General features: G+C 31.6%; 4 protein-coding genes across 7 annotated transcripts; all 4 read right to left on the reverse strand.

The window, feature by feature from the left end:
- Positions 1–697: 697 nt before the first annotated feature.
- LOC101253490 (large ribosomal subunit protein eL33y) lies at positions 698–4,607 on the reverse strand. 2 transcript variants are annotated; one of them, XM_069298387.1, is made up of 5 exons: positions 4,451–4,607; positions 4,322–4,357; positions 3,972–4,200; positions 3,806–3,849; positions 698–939 (listed from the first exon to the last, which is right to left on the reverse strand). In XM_069298387.1, exons 1-4 carry the CDS (start codon positions 4,480–4,482, stop codon positions 3,808–3,810), a joined length of 339 nt encoding a protein of 112 aa, XP_069154488.1. In that variant the 5' UTR covers positions 4,483–4,607; the 3' UTR covers positions 698–939; positions 3,806–3,807. The 2 variants fall into 2 exon arrangements, with proteins under 2 accessions (XP_069154488.1, XP_004239927.1); XM_004239879.5 differs by lacking the exon at positions 698–939 and adding an exon at positions 2,520–2,718.
- A 905-nt stretch (positions 4,608–5,512) lies between these two features.
- Positions 5,513–7,632, reverse strand: LOC104647572 (60S ribosomal protein L35a-3). Its single transcript, NM_001320098.1, has 5 exons — positions 7,542–7,632; positions 7,413–7,448; positions 7,091–7,319; positions 6,960–7,002; positions 5,513–5,753 (listed from the first exon to the last, which is right to left on the reverse strand). Exons 1-4 carry the CDS (start codon positions 7,571–7,573, stop codon positions 6,961–6,963), a joined length of 339 nt encoding a protein of 112 aa, NP_001307027.1. The 5' UTR covers positions 7,574–7,632; the 3' UTR covers positions 5,513–5,753; position 6,960.
- Positions 7,633–8,267: 635 nt separating this feature from the next.
- ProT3 (proline transporter 3) lies at positions 8,268–12,708 on the reverse strand. Of its 3 annotated transcripts, NM_001247065.1 has the most exon segments (8): positions 8,343–8,849; positions 9,437–9,652; positions 9,958–10,082; positions 10,552–10,741; positions 10,861–10,955; positions 11,067–11,291; positions 12,431–12,530; positions 12,533–12,549. In NM_001247065.1, coding segments are annotated over 7 exon segments (1,329 nt in total). In that variant the 5' UTR covers positions 12,533–12,549; the 3' UTR covers positions 8,343–8,471.
- Positions 12,709–15,548: 2,840 nt separating this feature from the next.
- LOC101253191 (proline transporter 2-like) lies at positions 15,549–21,764 on the reverse strand. Its single transcript, XM_004239878.5, has 7 exons — positions 21,519–21,764; positions 18,537–18,761; positions 17,730–17,824; positions 16,910–17,099; positions 16,678–16,802; positions 16,196–16,411; positions 15,549–16,081 (listed from the first exon to the last, which is right to left on the reverse strand). The coding sequence occupies exons 1-7, from the start codon at positions 21,646–21,648 to the stop codon at positions 15,704–15,706; spliced, it is 1,359 nt and encodes a 452-aa protein (XP_004239926.2). The 5' UTR covers positions 21,649–21,764; the 3' UTR covers positions 15,549–15,703.
- Positions 21,765–22,867: the final 1,103 nt, after the last annotated feature.

Raw genomic sequence — 22,867 nt, forward strand, 5'->3', positions numbered from 1 at the left:
AGTCTTTTATAATACTTTTTTCACGAAATTAATATAAAGTAAGAAATGATCAATTAGAGGAGATTGATGAAAGGTCAATTTCATTTGCTTAAAATTGGAATTTTAGTGATGATAAAAGTGGAATTTTGGTAAACTTGTATATGAATGTAAAATGGTGCACTTTGTTTGACTTTTATATTAAGGTATCTTTAATATTGTAATTTGTAATATTAAATTCAATGTTTTTTGTTTTTTGAACATTTTTCGTGTAAGCCGGCCAATTTACATGTGTCTGGGAGAATTTTACTGTTAAAAATAATTTTAATAATATTATGCGTAGTTAACACAAAAAGTAAAGTAGACAAATTATTATTTTATTATTTATAAATATCTTCGTTTTTTAAAGTATACTAATAAATAATTAACATCCTTGCTGGCTTTTGTGGTAGTGGTTCATTTTTAGTTGGCATTTTCGCATTTTTCCTTTTTATGGAAAATTTATATATATATATATATTATAATAATAAAATATTTACCATTTATAATAATAATATTTTTTTCACTTAATCACTTTTAATTCATTCATAATACAAATTTAATTTATATTACAAAAAATAATTTTTTATTCACGTATAATATAAATTTTAATGATAAAATTCATTTCACACACATTTTAATTTACTTATAATACAATATGTTAAATTTTACCAAACAAACATTTTCAAAAACAATTATAATTCATATATATTGCACACATAATTCACTTTTAATACATATGACATATTTAACATAGTACTGCTATAAATAATAATAAATAAAAAATATTGTTAAAATCAATAATTATTTATTAAAATGTATCAATTTATATGATTTTTTCCTTTTAGAAATCACCTAGTATTACTTTTATTGGTATGTAAGCATGAGACCTCATATTCTCAACCCTCGTTCCTCGTTTGCAAACTACATAGAAATAGTACAAGATATTAACAATTAGCTAGATTTAAACCCCTTAAAATATTAAATTCGAAATATGATCAATGAAATGAAAATTTTGAGTTATTTAAACTCTACTAGGCTTTTAATCCGTATCATATAGAGTTTTTAAAAGAACGCAAAATCTGTAAAAATATTATGATCAATAAAGATATATTAAGGTCTGAAATTTTAAAGTGAAATTATTAATTTATGTTTTTTAGTCGTCAAGGAAAGAAATACTTCCATAATGAGGTGATAAATAGAGTAGTCATGTGAAAGGAAAAATATAATATGATCAAAAAAATTAGGTCATTTTCATGCATTTTCTTAGTCAACAAAGAAAAATGTCTTGTGAATAAAAAAGAGAAAAAGTTGGTACATAGTGTGGAAATAGTAGTGATTTATTAGACAACTTGATCAACGATTAAAATTCAACTCTTTTTTTTTTTTTTAAAAAAAACTAGATCTACTTTTAATGAAAATAAACCAAACTTGAAAATAAGATTTCTTTCGAGAAAACTAATTGAAAATAATTCACATAACGCTTGTGCAGTCCTATGCATTATTTCTTTAGATTCGTAGAGTCAAGTTTCACCTGACTATCACGAGTCATAACGCACTCTTTAACAAGAAAATTAAAAAACTATCGAAATACTATTTCCTCAACATTTCTTCTAGAGCCCTTACACATTCTTATTTTTAGTAGTAAATAAACAAATGCTACTTCTATTGTTGCCTCCTTATTTTTTAGTATTAGATAATAAAACATATGCTAATGTTGCCCATCCCTTACTAGAAAAACTAGCATTGCCTATAAATGTACATACACAGACACCAACTGTCACAGCCAGACAAACTCAATTTCATCTATGTATGCACAACACCAACAGTTTTATTCTCTCGCAAGTGTCTACGAAGATAGAATGTATGCAAACCTTACTCCTACTGGGAGGCAGAGAGACGATTTCCAATAGACCGTCGGTTCAATGGAAAAGAAGAATTAACATGGTGAAGAAGTCAAGGTAAAAAAATACCGACAACACAACATCACCATGAGCACAAAAATGCATATCTAAGTATAGACAACACAACATCATCTAGCTGCAATCTAGATTGGAACTTACTCGAATAGAACGTATGCAAGACTTACTCATACATTAAGGGAGGTAGAGAGGCTATTTCCAATACACCCTCGGTTCAAATGAAAAAAGAATTTACATGGTGGTAAAGAAGTCCGGGCAAAAAAGTATAGACAACACAACATCATCATGAGCACAAAATGCATATGTAAGTGTTGTTCTTAGGCACCACCAGTCCAGCTGCAATCCACATTGGACCTTAGAAAAGATGCAGCCTTTTGGCTTATCAAATGCATTTGGTAAAAATAGCTGTGTACCATGGTGGAATACGTTTCCAGTGAACACCTCTAAGAGACTTGAAATGTGTTGGAATAATTATAGAAACCAGGCATATGATTACGAGATACAACAGAAATATCACCAGGCAAATGATTTTCAAGTTAGATGGTTCATGTCAAAGTCATATAAGATTTAAGAGCAAAGACAAAATGAAAATCCAAGAATAAAATTAGACATCTAATTAGATGTTCAAACCATGGTATTTCAGAGTACATGACAAACAAAAATACCAAAAAAACTTGAAACAATTTATGTCAACTATATTTTAAAGATTCAAAACCTTCACCACTAAAGACCTCGATAGACAAACGTAGGGCCTCCAAGTAAGCATCAACTAAATACCTTGCTGCAACAACAGATATGCACTATCAGTTACTACCTTCAAATAGTGTCAGCAGATACAAAACCGCAACATCAAGGTAACAACGGGCTGATTCTACAGAGTAGTGATATGGCAAATAGCAGGACATTTTTGAACCAAAGATCATCTGATAAAACCCATCTGAAGGTACTAATTTTGCAGTTTCTCAGGTTAAACATTACATGTGGTATCAAGATGATGGAAAAAGCAATTTCAACATCACATTATATCTATTATGATAACAAGTCAAAAATAGCTTTGTTTAGAGCACTTTCCCTTTCCACACTGTCCAAGCAGAGGATCACAGTCAGCTATCCGGTCAATGCTTCCGTGCAGGTATTCAAGAAAAGTGCTTACTTGAAGGGATGGAAGTAGGCACTATTTTTTGTTGGAACTAACGTCAATAAAGACCCTGTAGCTAATTACGATCTTTTTCAGGTGTTGTGGGTCCTAGTTTTTTCATAACTTCCGAACAGACACTAGAAAACAGAGCTGAACAATGTTTATTCAAAAGCCTACAAAAAGACACTATGGTGATAAGCCCCTTCCTATTTATTGGTTTACTAATATAGAATGAAAGGTTAGCAATTATTCCATAGGAGCGAAAGACGTATAAAACAATCCTTTCTTTCATGCACTTATCAGGAGTAAGGATAAAAAACAGGCAACATACTAGATAATTGGCATATCATAAATGTTAAAAGGTAGTTGAGTACCGCACGGACTTTGAGCAAATCAGTCACACCAGCTAGGTACGTCAATAAATGAACTTCTATCTAATACCCCTAACCTAACCATAGGCACGATAAAATGCGAGAATATTATCCTTGTTTCCTCATAACAAACGACCTCATTGATTAACCATCTTAAGTTAAGAGTCGATCAAAAAGTATGCAACTCATACAAATACTTCGACCAATTATAAATCCATTATTTCACCATCACCACAAACTAATAATCCTTCATTCATTAATCTAATATATATATATATATATAAGCAATGCAATCCACGTAACCAATTAATAACTATAGACCATAGCATACAAAAAAAAATTAAACTAAAATACAGTACCTTTATATATTGCTTGGGTACATGAAAACTCTAACCTTAGCTCCCTGCAAAAATGGAAGATAATAAATAAATCCACAAACTTCTCTATAAAAATACACTATATACTATCCATCTTTACCAAGCACACAATTAAATTAGTCAAGTATGTATTGTAGTCGAAATGTACCATGGATTTTGGTGGCAGATTGGACTTGAATTTAGCTCTAACAACTCCACTGTTACCATGAGGCCTACAAACTTTACCCCAAATACAACGATAATGCGAGTTGTTCTTCTTAGTTTTCGCCTTGTATACATAAGCCATACGCTTCCCTAAGTACCAATCTACTTCTTCCTTAGTGTTGACTCCCTCGATCTGAACCAATGAAGTGTTTGGATACTGATTCGACTTCGACCTAATTCACAAATTCAAATTCAATCAATCAGCGCCAAATTCGATTTCCTTATATTCGTTCAGCTCTATTCAGAACTATTTCAGTTTAAAATTAGATAATGACGATAAACTAGTTACGGTACCTCTTGTATCCAAGGACCGTTCCTCTAGTGTAGAGTCTGGATGAAGAAAATAGCAAAAAAAGTAGTGAATATGTGATTTCACAAGCAAATTTTATGAAAATGAGAGTGTCATTGAAGATGATTCAGTACCTTACACGCTCTCCTTGGCGTCCCTTCACCATTTTCGACTCTGGAGCTGTAAACTGGAGAAGAATACTGAAACCCTAGACTGCTGGTATTTACCGAATGAGGAATGGGCTTGTAGCCCAGTAATATAATCTTTTGGGCTTCGACTAATTTGGGCCAAATTGAGAAGAAGGAAGTCAGGTCTTTTGTTAGTTTAAAACCCTAACAAACAAATTGAAACAAAAAAAGTACTATATCGTTAAATCGATTAATTAAAACAAAAGAAATACTATATATCGTTAAGGAAAAAGTAAACATTGGATTTAATCGATTAGTCGTATAGTGATCCTAGTTTGCATGCAAAATACGTAATTTATATGTGGAATGTGAGTTGATACATGCGTTGATGAAGGATATTTTTTGTACACACTCAACCTATTTGAAGCACCATTGTGCTCACATGATCACCGGGGATTTTTACCAACGAATAAGGGACACGTGTCCAAATCATTTTACTTTTTAAAATTGAGTTATGCACATCTAATTGTGCATAATGAAGTTGCTCTGATTTGAAGCACTAGAGATTATATCTTGCCCTAGTTACTTAATCACGTGCAACTACTTTCGTAGAACATTCGTTATTCCTTTTCGTTAGCTCTTCAACCTTTCTATCTTTTTATTTGTTTGTTCGTTATTCCTTTTCGTTAGCTCTTTAACCTTTCTATCTTTTTATTTGTTTGTTGATCTAATCATTCGACGCTCGGTAAAAGGGAAACCTTCAAACTTTTCAAACATTCCTTAGCTCTTCAAGCTTTCTATCTTTTCATTTGTTCGTTGGTCTAATCATCCCACACTAGATAAAGGAGACACCTTCCTAAGAAAGAAATTTTTTCAAACTTCCAAAAAGTAAGACAATTTAATTCCATACAAATGGGACACGTGGGGGATTGTGTGTAAGGAGGATTTACTCAACTTAAGTAAATCATAATAAAACAACAATGAAAAAGAAATATATTAGAGAAAGGCATTAAACCGAGGAAACCATTCTGCAAAAAAGGCAAAATTAAAAACTGGATATATCGAAGATTTAAAGAACAAAGAGAACGAAATGATTGTATGTAGAAACTCCAAGAACAAAATTAGACATCTAATCAGATGTTTCAACTCATTGGTGTTTCCAAGTACATGGTAAACAAATAGAATAGAAATGTAATTCCACATAGCCCAAAACAAGTTATGTCCAACTACTTTAAAAGATTCAAATCCTTCATAACTAATGATAGACAAATGTAGGGGATCCAAGCATATGCGTCGACTTGGTACCTTGCTGCAAGAGTAAATATACATAATCAGATTACTTCAAAAAGGCGTCAACGGGTAAGAATACAGGAAGAGAATTGTAAATAGCAGTCGCAACAGTGTAACATCATGTTAAAAGTCTGATTTTACGGTAACATCTCGTGGCAATCACAGGACATTTTGAAACATTTAGGATATCTGATAATCATAGCTTCATACACTATAAAGGGTAAGAGGAAAATCCATCTTCAAAAACAATATTCCAGTGCACAGGTTAAATACTACATGCGGTAGCAAGATAATGGTGAAAGCAATTTCTATATCATTAAATCTACGATGATAGCAAAATTCAAATACAGCTCTAGAACACCTTCCATCCCTTTTCCACACTATCCAGACAGAGGATTCACAAGTGAGCATCTGCTTAAAGCTTCTGTGCAAATTTTTCTTTGCATGCTTCATGAGGGGATGGAAGTCTTTACAATATTTTGTTGAAACATATGACATTGAAGACCCTATAGTTTATCCGATACAGCAAAGATAACCATCTTTCTATGTCTTGCCTCCTGATTTCTCATAATTTCTGAATGGACACAGGTAAACAGAGGTAATCGATGTTTGCTTAAAAGGCCACAAAAGGACTCTACAGTGCTAAGTTGCCAAGTAATTTTTGGTTATGTGGAACGAAAGAATAGGAGATTATTCCAAAGTAACACAAGAAGGATCAAGTGATCTTCAGTTCATGCACTTTATGATGTAACTTGTAAGGAGGAAAAAGGGAAGTACAGTAAATGTTTGGCATAGCATCAACATAATCTTTAGTTTAGTAACCCCCCCCCCCCCACACACACACAACACACACACAGTGAGTAAATATGGTAAGCACTGCCAAAAATATGGTTATTGGGGTTAGAATTTGAGGCATCAGGTTATACGACACCAGATAGGTGTGTAAATGAATGAACTTCCATCACCACAAACTCAATCCTTTATTCATTAATCTATGTCCAAAAATTTAAGCAAATGTAGAAAAATATTATTAACAACAACACCAAACTAAAACTAATACTCTGAGAAACGTAAGCCTAAGTACTTGACTACATACTAACCTTCTACCCTACATAACACATTAATCACTATAGATAACACATTAATCACTATGGAGTATAGCACATAACATATCAAAAAAACAAATTTTTTTGGTCATATCAAATATTTAAATAAAATATAGTACCTTATATGTTGCTTGGGTACATGAAAACTCTAACCTTAGCCCCCTGCAAAAGTGAAACACAATCATAAATACAAAATCACCACCTGATAAGCAAATAAATTCAATTACAAACAATTGTAGTCGAAATGTACCATAGACTTTGGTGGCAAGTTGGACTTGAACTTAGCTCTAACAACACCACTGTTTCCATGAGGCCTACAAACTTTTCCCCAAATGCAGCGATAATGTGAGTTATTCTTCTTTGTTTTTGCCTTGTATACATAAGCCATACGTTTCCCTAAGTACCAATCTACTTCCTCCTTAGTGTTAACTCCCTCGATCTGAACCAATGAAGTATTCGGATACTGATTCGACTTCGACCTAATTCACAAATCAACATTCCATCAATCAATCAGCTGCAAACTCAATACTTCAGTTTACAATTATACTGAAACATTAAATTAGTTATATTACCTCTTGTATCCGAGAACTGTTCCTCTTGTATAGAGTCTGGATGAAGAAAAAGGCAAAAAAAGTAGTGAAAATATGATTTTATAAGCGAAATTTATGAAAATGGAATTGCAAATGAAAATGATTCAATACCTCACACGCTCTCCTTGGCGTCCCTTCACCATTTTCGACTTTGAAGCTGCAAACTGAAGAAAATCTCTATAATGGAGAAGCCTAAAACCCTAATTGCCGAGGGAGAAGAGAGAAATTTATATTTAGCGAATAAGAGATGGGCTTGAGGCCCAAGTTGTTTTAATTCATTGGGCTTGACTTATTTGGGCCGGATTGAGAAGAAGAGGAATCTAACTCATTTGCACTTTTATCGCTCCGGAGAAATATCTTTTTTACGGGATATGATATATTTCATATCATAATATCTCACAAGTTATGAGTTCCGCCTTTAAAGATTTTATGTGTGATAGGTATAAGTTCGTATTATAAAGACAAAATTAAAAATCAACCTATTTAAAGGACAATTCGTGCAATTAAATACTTCTGAATTTGTCCATCGAACCACTTATATTAATAATTTTTTAATAGAGAATGTGTATAAAACATATATTATCATGTATAATAAGGCATGCAACAACTAGAAAAAATGAATAGTGAATAGATTAGATTATTTGTGTAAAAATCCAAAATATATCAACCATTCCTTTATAAATTTTACTTGTCTTTTCGAATTGAATATTTGAACACATTACAAAGTAAGTTTTTATTTGTATTGCATAAATACAGAATGCTTTGTGCACCGTCAATTTAACTGTAATTACTCAATGGAATCAAGTCATGATGCTTAAAACACAATACAAGGAGAAATCACAATACTCAATAGTAGTCAAATGCTATTTCACATATCAATGTATACATATTTGTACACCTTTCTCAGAGTTTAAAAAAATAATAATCAAGAATACACTTCATTAAAACTGAATAATTTAACATTTACATATAAATGACCCCCCCCCCCCCCAAAAAAAAAAGATGGGTAAATTATCACTCAAATAGTGAAAAAAAATAAAATTATAAGTCAGCAAATACATGGTATGTTGTGGAGTCAACTGTGATGAATCTCAATGCAGCTACAAATGCAGCAACTGCTATGCAACTAAAGAAAATAATATTGAGCCAATGCCAACTCTTCTTTAAAAATGACAACTTTTTTCTCTTAGCAACAATGTACATGTGATTTGGAAGTATAAATGTGAGTGGAAATGTACTGATAGCCCCAGCAAGGTTCATGAAGTCTCCCAAAAAAGGCAAAAGAGCAGACAAGAAAGCTGTAATGGCTATATAACCACCTCTAACAATGATTCTGAAGGCCAAGTTTTTACAAGCCAGTGCACTTCCTGTAACTCCATACTTGGTATCCAAGAACTCGTATGTCGGACTCGCAAATATCTAGGATCATAAATAGAAGCAAATTAGAGATATTATAGAGGGACTAAACAAGTGCAATCCAGTGCACGAAGCATCCCAAGTTCATGCAGGGTTTGGGGAGGAGTCGTGCCACAAGAGGGTATATGATGTAGGTAGATTATCTTGACACAAGCATAAGTGGTTGATCCCATGGCTTGAACCGGTGACCTATAGGTCAGACAGAGACAACTTTACCGTTGCTCCAAGGCTTGCCTTCTTATCTGGAGAAAAAACTTAACGACACCTGGTGTTTACACCAAACTCCAAGGCTTGAACTGGTGACTTATAGGTCAAACGGAGACACCGTTGCTCCAAGGCTTGCCTTCTTATCTGGAGCTGGTGTTTACACCAAACTACATTTCCTTTTTTTACCATGGTTAGTAGTAATAGAAGATGAGATGAGAATCGGTATTAGTTAACTGATAACATTTCTATATATAAAGACGCATGTTAGTGAATCTATTGTGTTGGTGTAAATACCAGATATGGCTAGCCTTTTTTCTTGTTTAAATAATGTAACATGAAAATAGCTGTATAAAGACTAAAAGATCAGAGCAGGGTGTAATTACATGCAACGCGATGATAGATTGCAAGAAAGCAGCAATGTTAGCCATTCCCTTCAACCAAATTGGGCCACTAACATTGTTCAGCAAATAGGAAGATGCACTTGATCCATAAGCCCAATATCCAATGTACGTAACAGCATGCATTGGAATAACTCCTAAAGTGAACTGAAAGTTAAGGGCTTTTATCATGTTATTGACAACTGGTTCTCTCACAGTGGCCTACATGAAAGACACAAGAGATTACGAGAGTTGAAAAACAATGATCAACAACAAGAAGAAGATCGCTAGTGTAGTCCCACAAGTGAGAGGTCGGGGGAGGGTAGAGTACATGCAGACCTTACCCCTACCTTGGGAGGTAGAGAGATGACACCTGCAGCTGATTATAGAAGTCAAAACATATCATACCAAATTTCAATTATCAACTCATGAGCCGTAATTCGATACTTTGATTTCATTATAAGTCAGGCTTGCTGAGCAAAAGATAATATGCATAAATAAAGTCTATCGATTTATAGGTCAGTTACCTGTATCTCGGGAAGCATTCCTGTGTTATACGCAAAAACAAGGTTAGCAGCAGCACCAATTGTTGCCCAAGTCTTACTGTTTTTGGTTCCTGGAATGCTATAGTCTCTAGGAGGTGCCTCAAGACCTGCAGTTCAGGATATTCAGAAAGGATGAACCAAGATGGCATTCCTCTTTGAGGAAGCAAAATCTGCGGGTGCAAGGCTATGCTTTCAGTTCCAGGCAAATATGATTTCATGCAGACAGGTTGCTTAATTTATAAAACAAGCCCTGATGCTATGTGTAAGAGGACTAATATTTCGTAAAAATGTTTAAAAAAGCATAATCAGAGATAATGTAATATTGTGTGACAAATGGTACCAAGATACCCCTACCCCTCGATACCCAAAATTAGGAGCAAGAATCAGTTTTTCATCAATCTCCTAACTGGAGGATTGGGAGAACCTAGCAGGCAAACCCCACACTCATACACTAAGATACAATCAACTTTACTTTTCAACAATAATGTATAGCAAGAAGGAATAATTACCAGAAAGTACCATCAGTTAGATTAACAGTATGCATATATTGAAAATTTAAATTTGCGTTTGACTCACCGTCTTTAAGAGACAAAGCAATCACTATACAGATATAAACTAGACTGAAGAATGTTGAAAACCCCAGCCAAATCCTTAAAGCTGACAAATGGGGTATAGCAATGGCAAAAAGGACACACGCCAACCCAGCCACTGCAATGAAGTGTGGCAATTTCATTTGATGGTCATCCCTAAAGAGAACATAGAAAGCCTGCGATCAAGTTGTCAGAATCATCCCATCAGAAAACAAAAAGAATCTGAATGGAATCGTATTCATATGTATAATTCTGCTTGGACATCAATCTAAGTACTAATGCATATTACTATTACCTTTAATGCTTGTCCACCCAAAATGACATATCCAGTATTTATCAAGAAAAGATTTGCATACTGGGATGCCCAGACAAGTGAATAGGCTGTCTGTCCTGTAGCAAACAAAATCCCATTCAGCTAAACCAACGGAATCAAAACCATATAAATCATAAAAGAAGCGTAAGAAGCTTCTATGTATTTGATAAGTTTTCAGCAACACATACCATACATGAATCCCGCAAGGTCTCTATATCTGATATGCCTCCTTCCTCCATATTCATGGAGCTTAGCAATAAGAGTACTAGCATAGAGTGATATAGCTGATGATAAAATCAAACCAACCACACCACCAACCCAACCTAGAGGAACCATAATTAGGCCAGCATATCCGAGAGCAAAGGCACTGTTAATACCAGTGCTCAAAACAACTCCTACCTGAAACCATGAATCTGCAGCTTGCACAACAGGTAAAATGATCACAATCTACTATAGATCAGCAGACAATTTATCGCAAGAATCATAATTTGCAAATATCATATTGTAATGTTCTTGGCACCTTTTTCTTCTGCTCATATACATCTTAATAGGATTGAAGATAACAAAAGTACGAAATTTTGCTGACAAACTCAAAAATCTTATTTTACCTCATATTTGGTAACTCAATTCTTGTACATTAATCACACGGGGAATGAAAACATTACAATCTATGTAACTAGTAGGTACTGCACCATGTCTATGAATTATACAAGTGTATCACTTGGTTTGCAGTTTATTAACTGGATAAAAGTGAATGGAAATGTTATCCAGAGATGCAAAGGTGGAATCAAGATTCGAACTTTATGACTCAAGTTCGGGATTCACCACACACCATTTAAATCTACTGGGATTGAACTCATTAGTTTTGTCTCAAGGCCTGTATTTCAATATGTATAACTAATCTATCCAGAACCAAGGAAGCAAAAAATATTCTGATTCAGAAACTATATATCGAAAATCCTCGCTCCACCTCTAATCACAAGACTTGTCATACAAAAAAGGTGCATTTGAAATTAACCTCACAGAAACATGAGTGTGTTATGCAGAAAAGAAGACATTAATCTTGCTTACTCATTTACATCATTAGGGGTCTAATTAAAGCATCAAACTCGTTAAGGTAAAATATCTCATAATTAAGCCTACAATAAATTTACTATCATAAATCACCTTATCCAATCCAACTTGGAATTAAAGGGAGCTACGTCTGAGTTAAACTTGGAGATAGAAATCTTCTTTCCTTTCTCAAACGGTGAAGTAAGATCAAACTCATTAGCTTATTATCCTAGATCGAACAAGTTGATAGAACCCCTTTTTTACGTCCCATCTTGTTCAAAAATATCATTGACTAATTAGGTATGCTCTGTTTAACAGCTTAAGCTTTTAGATTAGATAGTCACACATTTCAATATGATATCAGAGCAGGTCGAATCTCATCGACACTCAAAGAATTTCCACGTGTTTGACCAATAATAATAACATATCATACATTTATGAATATAATCTAAGTATGAATCTAAAAACCCAAAAAGAGTATTTTATAAAAGAAAGAGACCATTACTAACTTGATGTGCAGAACTAGGAATATGAATAGCCAATTCATCATCATTGTGCACATTTGGTAGAAGTGGATGATGAAACGACGTCGTTGCCATGAAAATTTCAAAAAAAAGGGCTAAACAGCAAAAGCTCAATTCTCTTTCAGCTATGGCTTCCTCTGTTAATTCAATTATAGTGAAATGGGTATGGGTTTTTCCTATTTGTAATTGCAGATATTATTTGCCATTGTTGTCCCACTTGCTTCCTCCATGATATCACTGCACAGTGATGGGTGATTTTTGATAGCTTGGAATGTTAGTTTTATATTAATCCTCGCTCGTGACCGAGTTAGAATTTTCACCAAAAATTTCAGATTAAAATAAATAAACTGAAAGCAGAAATTCGAGATTCAACCCCTCTCTCTATATATAAAATAAATTGTTTTAGTTATATACATATTTTTTCGAATGAATTTCTCAATTTTATTTGACTTCATATGTGTATATTGTTATCTATTACTTTTTCAGTTATTGCGTACGTTTGTAAGGTCTTTATACGGTTGATTCAATAGAAAGCATTTTCGTGATTTAAAGTTAAAAATAAATATAAAAGGTTTTGATTTATGGTATTTATTTGAATTATTGTATCTGTTAAAATTTAATAAAAAAATAAAGTAGATTTTGATTTATATAAGCAGTTGGTATAATTTTTTGTTTTTTTTATAAATATTTATAATAATTTTATTATTATTAAAAACTAAATAATTTTTAAGAGAGAAGCGTAAGTGAAAGCCTATAAGGTTGCTTCTATTTTTAATTGATTGCGGTTGGCGACATAAAATATCATGTACAAACATTCTTTGTTATTTAATGGATCATCAACAAATTTTTTTTGGTTACCTAATATCTTTGATGTGACAATTTCAATATTTTATTTGAGTCTAGAATATAATTATTTTTATTTTATGTTTTTAAAAAAGTCTTATACAATATTTTGAATTTTTATATATATATATATATATATAACAAAAAGAATCATTTTAAACGTAAGTTGATGTCACACCTAAGAGTGGCCATAAATAATAAAAAAATGAATCACCAAATTAGGATGCACTACTTTAACAATTGATTTGTAGTGAATTAAGGGCATCTTTCACGTATATCAAATAAAAAATTTATATTTGTATGTTTGCATAATTGTGCTTCATAGCAAACATAGAAATTGAATAATTCGTTATATATATACAGTTGAAGCAAATTGTATAAAACAAGAAGGAGAGAAATTAGATTCAATTTGAAAATTGTATAAAACGAGAAAGAGAGAAAGACAAAAGAAACTGGGCAGGGGAGTATTTTTATTGTATAATTATAAGTGTATAGGACGAAAATATATATACTTGCATGTTTATATACAATTTTCTCACGCTTTATACAAACAGAAATGCAATTTATACATTTCGATTTTGTTTGTATAAGTGAGAAAGGCGAAGGTGGCGAGCGAGTTTTGGGAGAGTAGCGAGCGAGGTCTGGAAGAGGGGAGAGAGGGGAACAAAAATATATGTATTTATATAATTTTCTCTGCTTTATACAATTGGAAACAATTTTCATACACTTGTATTTGTATAAAAAGTGAGGAAGCGAGCGAGATTGGAGGAGAGTGGCGAGCGAGATATCTGGGAGAGAGGCGTCTGGCAATTTTTTGCAAACGTTTGCTATGGAGCACAATTAAATCAAACCCTAGCTACTCCATTTATTTTAGGTTATTAGTTTGCTATTATATACAATTTTCCCGTCAATTAATTAACGATAATAGTTCAATTATCGTTATATGTGTATTTTTAGCGACAATTAACACTCTTTATATATATGTTTCTAAAGCATTTAACAACATTGAAATTAATGACACTTAACTGATGTCGATAAAGAGTTTAGCGCTCTTCATTGATGTGTCTATTTATTGTTGCTAAAAGTTGCTTTTATTATAGTGATGTATCTTAACCGTTTGAATTGTATTTTCTTTTAATTACCTAATTATTGAAATTAAACTTTAAAAATATCAAATCAAAAATTGAACATCCACCACCTATAAATTGTTTACCATATATATAGATAGCATTAACGAGTGATTTGATGTCTTGATTGACATATGTCAACAAATTAATAATGTTAGAACTCGAGAATTGATATCTAACCTATATACATTGTTTCTCCAAAAGCTAGCATGTCAAATATTGGACAAATTATGAATATGTCTTATCAAATAGTTTTTCTTTCATATGTAAGTATCGAATTAAAGTTTGATTTATCATATCGAAATTTAATTTACTAATATTTGATATCTACTTTCAGCTATCGATCAAACTGAATTTGTTAATATCAAACCAAAGTCACACCAATTTGTCCTTATTTCTCTGTTATTCTTAAATTCTTTATCGAGTCAAAATTATAACACATAAATTGAAACGGACGAAGTATACGATGGTTTACGCATTCATATCCACTAATATTTATTGTCAGGTTACATTAGAATCACATCTTTTTTCAGAACTACAAGAAGCAAAAGAAGATGTTGAGATGAGGAGATAACTTATTTTGAGTTTGTATAAAGGATTCTAGGTGCAACACATGGGGTCTGTGTAATCCCGCGAATTGAGTCTGTATGAGGAGTGTAGAGTATACGTAAACCTTATCCCTACCTTGAGAGATAGAGATATTGTTTTCGATGAAGTCAATTTACTTAAACACCATTATGTTGACAACATATTGTAGTGGGAAAATGGCACAAGCAATATATTATGAAGATATAGGTTATGACTGAGTACAAGGGCGTAGCTAAGGGTGGTAGGTTATGACTGAGTACAAGGGCGTAGCTATGTATACCTAAGGGTGGTTAGTTTGAACACTCTTTATCGAAAAATGACTTCAACGTGTATAGGTCAAATATCACTTTTCATATCCTTGAACGTCCTTTACAAAATGTCTGACTTGGCTAAGTTATCAATGAAGGGCATGTGAATTTGAGAGTCGTTTTAAGAAAATTGAAAATGTGTTCATTGATCAAACACGCGTTAAGGTCCTCAAGTTTACAACACGAAATGATGAACATGATCTCCTTCCCACATTTCATCCAAGTGATCAATATGAATCGGTTTGATGATATATATTTTTTCATCCAATTTACAAACATACATATACCTCTCTGAGGCCGGGGACTTGAGTAAATTGATATTAACTTGAACGTTAAATGAATAAGACGAGGGACATTCCCCTCGATGTTATGGCACAGGAAGTTACAAATCAGCAAACGTATGGTAGGTTTTCGAGTCCACTGCTATAAGCCTGAAAGCAGCTACTAATGCAGCAGCAGCTAAGGCGCTGAAAAAGATAATGTTGAGCAAATGCCAACTCTTCTGTAGTGAAGATAGATTCTTTTTCATGGCAATCATATACATGTGGTTTGGAAGAATAAACGTGAGTGGAATCGCGCTGATAGCACCAGAAAGGCTCATGAAATCTCCCAAGAAAGGTAATAGGGCAGATAGGAAAGTAGTAAGCGCGAGATAACCTCCTCTGACTAGAGTTCTGAATGCCAGGTTCCGAATAGCAAGTGCACTTCCTTTGATGTCGTATTTGGTATCCAAGTACTCATACGCTGGACTTGCAAATATCTATAATGAACAAAAACAAGGCAATGCAACATGAGGACAGCGCGATCATATACTGTCAGTGTATAAAAGTTAAAACTCAATACTATAAGATCAGCAACGCGAAAGGAGTAATACATGTAAAGCTATGATGGCTTGCAAGAATGCAGTAATGTTGGCGAGTGCCTTAGCCCAAACTGGACCGCTGACATTGTTGAGCAAATAGGACGTTGAACTGGATCCATACGCCCAGTATCCGACATAAGTAACAACATGAACAGGTACAGATCCTATACTAAACTGAAAATAAAGGGCTTTCAACATGTTGTCCACAGTAGGTGCTCTCACAGTAGCCTGAAAGATTTAACGAAACTCGTCAGAATCAAATTATAACATCACGTGAAAATGATTCGTCGTGTAAAATACTTCAAGCAGAGGTCATAGTCTAAATAGAGCTGAGTTCATCAACAACAACATACTCAGTGTAGTCGTCCACGCAAGTGGGGCCTCGAGAGGGTAGATCGTCCATAGACCTTACTCCTTACTCCTACCTAAACTGTTTCTGATAGACACTCGACTCAAGGAAAGCAAAAACACAACATTTACGAAGACATTAATACCTGGATCTCTGGAATCATTCCTGTGTTGAATACAAAAATAAGACTTCCAGCTGCACCAGCAGTTGTAAAAACTCTGCTTATTTTCGATCCCGGAATACTATAATCTCTAGGAGGAGAATTAATACCTGCAATGTACCAACAACAAAAAACTCTGGTTATATACATATAATGCAACAACATCTACGCGTAACGCGAAGATAATACATTTAACTGTTACATTTTGTATGCATACCATCTCTAAGAGCCAACACAAAGACTATAGTGAGATAAATTAGACTGAATGCAGATGAAATCGCCAGCCAAACTCGTAACGATGACAATGTAGGAACAGCAATGGCGAATAACACGCATGCTAATCCAGCAATTGCGATGAAATATGCTAGCTTCATCCGATGATCGTCCTTAAAGAGAAGATAGAAAGCCTGCCAATTATACACACACAAAAAAAAGAAAAAAGTTGTTTCAGAATTAACATTTTCTGGATGTGTGAGGAACATTACGAAGGACGGGTCAATCAAAGAGAAGGACTGACAAACTTATAGACGTATAAGTTTCATAAGAAGAGGTGCATATGACACTTTCGACTGACAGACGTATAGGTTGACAAATAAGACGAATATAAGTTCACATGGTACGCCCGCTTCTGGGCTCAATGTGGCATAACTCGAGGGACTAATCCGTGAGGTCTACACAAAACGTACGATATGATCTTGGATGCTAGGCTATGTTGCTCACACTATTCAAAATGTGATGTGTTCACTACATCAAAAACGACTATCAGCGGCAATTAAGAGCGGCAATTAATACTCTTTGTATATGTCACTAAAGTTTTTAGTGATATTGGTTCTAATGACACTTAACTAATGCCGGTAAAGACTTTACCACTCTTTATTAATGTCAATATTTATTGCCACTAAAAGTTGTTTTATTGTATTGGTTGCATATGTCAGATTCATCGAAAGTAGTCCATTTGTGAAGTACTGTCTCGATGTTGTAACATTTTTGAAGAGTGCGAGTAACACCGACGGAAGGTAGGGGAATGTATCATATACCTTTAAGGCCTGTCCACCTAAAATGATAAATCCAATATTTATCAAGAAAAGATTAGCATATTGCGATGCCCACACAATTGAATAAGCTGTACGGCCTGCAATATTAACAAAGTCAAAGGAATTAAAATCTTATAAACATCAAATGTATGTTTGGTTTTGATTCGGTTCACACAAATATTTATAACTTATTTTATATTAAAAAAAAATTCAATAGTTCTCCTTTATTTATTAAGAGTTGATGATCAAAAAACACACGTGAAATATCACATTTTCACGAGTTTTCTACATGAACTATTAGGTGAAACACTTTTCCTACCAAAACTATTTAGTATGAACTATTTATCAAAACACATCTGCATTATGAGTTGTTCCCTTTTACTACTTGACTATCACTATCGTTTAAGTAGGAAAAGGAAACAAAAGATAGTTGATGTGTGCCTTGATAATAGTTGGCGATAGTTTAGGTAGAAAATATGAATACTGATAGTTCAAATACACGAAACTCGCAAAAACATACTCCCTATGTTTCATAAAAAAAAAATGATCCAATTTTACTTGACACGAAATCCAAGAAAATAAAGAAGGCTTTAGATCAATCTTATGGTCATAAATTAAAGTTATGTCACACGTACCAAAATGTCTTTTTAATCTTATGACTTTAAATATGTCACGTAAAAATATGATTGTCAAAAAAAAAAGGGTGTTACTCTTTTTTAAACTGATCGATAAAGTGATACTTTATGTCTGTCATGAGTTCTACCATGAAATTTCGTATTCAATCAAATACCGTCACGCGATCGTACTTACCATACAAAAATCCTGCAAGATCTCTGAATCTAATATGCCTTTTTCCACCATATTCATGAATCTTGGCCATAAGAGTACTTGCATATAATGAAATGAGTGTTGATAAAACAAGACCAATAACACCACCAGTCCAGCCAAGAGGAACCATGATTGTGCCAGCATATCCTAGTGCATAGGCACTGTTGATACCAGTGCTCAAAACAATTCCCACTTGAAACCATGAATCTACATTTTTTTTTTCAAAACACACACATCATTTGGTTTTGAAAACATTATAATATTATCGTATCAATTTAATTCGGTATGATTCGGTACATTGAAGTTCAATTTTCAATATTCTAAGGTAGGGTAAATCAATAATCACAGTTTGTTCAACTTTAACCAGTATATCTATACTCGTAATAAAGTATTATGACTTCGATAATTAAAAAAATGTCAAAGATATATTACACATGTAGAAATATATATTCTGTATAAATAACTCTTTTTATTAATCATGATCAGTTAAAATTCAAAGTACATATTTATCAAAATAGAATAGTGAAACTTTCACATTATATATATGTAACTATATACTTCGGTGTATTATTTCTAAATACCAAATATTATATCGAATATCAAATAAATAAAAAATATACATCATATACCATATCAAATACTATAATACCAAAACTATGATAATAAAAATTCCAATTTGATATGATAATTCGGTATATACCATATCATGTTCACTCCTAATGTTAACGTATTGTCACAATTTGATTTAAGTTCTCATTTAACCATAGATTTTGAAGTTAAAACTTAAAGAAATTGAGTTTTTTAAATAATAATTTAGCCAAACGTATCTTAAACGAAAGTCATAAATCCAAACTTATTTATTTTAAAAAATAATTATGAGATTTATTTTTATTTTTTATTTATATATTTTTATCGATTCTATTCACTTGATTAAAATTAAAAGCCAGAACAATAAAGATTAATAACAAATTATAAGTTAGAAAAAAAAATCTATTTTTATTTTAGGAAAAAAATATCAAGGAGAAACACTATTATGTTTCTTATAGAACCAAACTCATGGATGTAAGTTAATGTTTGATTTGATTTTGTTTAAAAGTAATAATTGAAAATCAATTAAATTAATTTAATGCAAATAAAAAAATCAGTCAAAATCAAATCACCATCACCCCTACATATAATAATTGTCGTCTTAGTTTTTTTTTTTTAAAAAAAAGTCAATTATTTTATACGATGAATTTAATTTAGTAAAACGACTAATAATATTTACGATAAAATATAACGATTTTGACTATGATGTATGTTTTAATTTTTATGAAGAGTTCAATTTTGGTCAGCAGGTCAACATGACCGTCTTTCTATAACTATTCATATTTGTCCACATTTCGAAAACCATAACTATAGTACGTTCTCTGTTTCATATTATTTGACCTTTTTTGTCAAATTATCACATGACTTATAAATATAATAATTGAAATATATTTTATTAAATTAATTCTATTAATAATATGTTAATTATTGCTATATAATATAATTATTTGATACTAAAAATAATATGGAAAAAAGAAAGACACTCTTTAATTTGCTCATAAAAAGTAAAATAAAATGTCAATTTTTTCTATTGAAATTGCGTAAAATAAAATAAGAGTGAATATATAGTAAGTCCATAAAAGAGGAGACTCCAATGGAAAAGATATTTATAGATTTGTATTATCAAATTGTTGACATTTACTATTTGGACTAAATTAGTTGGCAAATTTCTATATAATAAGTAATATATTATAAAATATGATTATTATAAAAAAGAAATAATCGAATAATAATATTGAAAAAGATTTTTATAGATTTAAATAGAATTAAATCGTTGATTTTTACGATCAATCAAACAAAAGTTGATAAATTCCTAAGCATCCTCATTTGATATTAATAATAATGATAATAATAATTTATTTGTAAGCAATTTTTGTCTTTAATTTAAAATCACATAATTTAAGTAATGCGATAATAAGATTCAAAAGTTTATTAAAAATATAAATTATAAAATATAACTATTACATAAAAAGTTGACGTAAGACTTCAACGAAAAGATCATTAAAAGAATATATAATCAAATTGTTGACTTCTAAGATCCCAATTCCCAGGCAATTTGATTCAAAATAATGAATAATTTTGATGTTCCATGTTATTTTTTTACGTTATTTAAAATAATTATTTTAATAACTTACTTGTTAATTTATAACATGTTCACGTTATTCACACTAATTATTTTAAATAGGTTACTTGTTAATTTATTAAATCAAAAGAGAAGTAGTCGTTAAAAATTATAATTTATTTTAATAAATTTATAAAATTCGATAAAAATATATTTAAGAAGTAAATTAGTGAAACATTATGAATTAAACCTATATTCAGTAAAAAATAATTATAATTAGTAAATTGTTTCTTTATTAGAGAAAATGTATAAGTATCCCCTAAATTATGACTGAAATTTCAGAAATACACCTCAATTAAACTAAGATCATATTACCCTTTCCTTTTTTTTTTGTAATTTTGTGCACCTTTTTGGTTTTCGTGACCATCCAAATATCTATCATGCGTTTCAATTACGTGGAGTCATAGAGTGTGTCACGTAAGACAAAAAATGTAAAAATTACAAAAAAAAGAAGATCAAAAAATAATAAAACCTTATTTTTAGTTGCTAAAAAGTAAAAAAGATAAATCGAATTAGTTTTAACCTTTCAATAATTTTAGTTATTATCAATCTGAAGTACTTGAGAGTATTTCAACCGGATGAATTCTAATGAAAGAATAATTAAGTCATTATTTCAATAACTTTTTTTAAAGAGAAACTTATTAAGACATGACTTATATTTTCTGTCAATCATGGTATATATACGAATCTATTAAAAATTTTAACGAAGTTGATTGAAAATTACGAACTTATACATCATATCGGATAAAAATTACCTGTTCCAATTTGATGAAGAGTTTGAGGAACTTCAACTTCTAAAGCCACAATATGATGATGATCCATTTCTTGTGGATTTGAAGGACTTGAAATTACTGGCATTTCCTCCCTATGTTCAATTCTATTCATTTTTTTTTTCTAAAAAAAAATAAATCATTTTCTTAGATAAATTTTCAATGGAAAATTCCAAAAGAAAGTTGTATTTTAGATATATGAATGGCTGAATGATGTATTTATTCACAATTAGTGGTAGTTGGAAGTAGGACATTTTGACTATATATATTGAGTAGATAGATTATTTCTTGTTTTTTAATTAAAAAGTACAAAATAATTGTTTCTTATTTCTTTTTCTTTTTTTCCGTCCAGCTCTATACTAATTTTTAAGTCGATTGTGACGAACATGACAGAGGACAAGCTAACGAGGAGGAGTATAAAGACGAGAAATCGTTTGAAGGCGTAAAGTCAATACTGTAACAAATAAAGAATTTTGTGGTAGTTATTTAACGGTAACAGTAAAAAGTGTTATTAAATTATATTTAGCGTGAAATTATATAATACAGATATTTATAGCAAGTAATCTATATACTATCACTAATATCTCTTTTATTGTAGTGAAAGAGGCTTTTCACATAATCGTCACGTTGCGATAGTCAATTCATAAGATTTGTTGGGCCAATATGAGCAAATATATGTATCATTTAAGATTTTGCACGATTCTTAAAAAAGACAAATATTACCTTTATCGTATGAGTATATATTTAACTAATGAAGGATATAATTTATTATCACTTATGAGTTCACTCAAATCTAATATTTTGACAAAAGGATATATTGATATATTTGGGTTGTTTTCGTAATGATTTTTTGATGATAAAAATTAAAGTGAGTATAGTCAAAGAAATTAGGCCAAAATTGGTATTTTTCCTTAATTAAATACCTATATCCTTTCTAAAGCCGTCCTAAAGATAATTAATTACTACATGAAAAATATGAACGGAAGGTTTACAAATATATCATTCGATCAACTAGTTCTTTCGTACTTATATTTTATATTTGATAATATTTTTCATGTAAAAATAAATAAAATAATAATTTTAAGGACATAATATATTTTAGAAAAAAATATTATATGATTTTGATCCCAAAAAAATGACATCATATCAAGTCAATAATATTTTTAAATATTTTAGAACCAATAATTTAGTGGGACAAGTATGAAGACATTGAAGGGGTAGCTTTGTGCAATAAATATTCAAATTGAGCAGCACATAATTAATTTTTAGGGAGAATACGCAATTACTTTTTAGATTATGACTCCGAAATCTCAGAGACAGACTTTAGTTCTAAG

Source organism: Solanum lycopersicum, chromosome 5 (assembly GCF_036512215.1).
Source record: "Solanum lycopersicum chromosome 5, SLM_r2.1".
In the NCBI taxonomy this organism is placed as follows: domain Eukaryota; kingdom Viridiplantae; phylum Streptophyta; class Magnoliopsida; order Solanales; family Solanaceae; genus Solanum; species Solanum lycopersicum.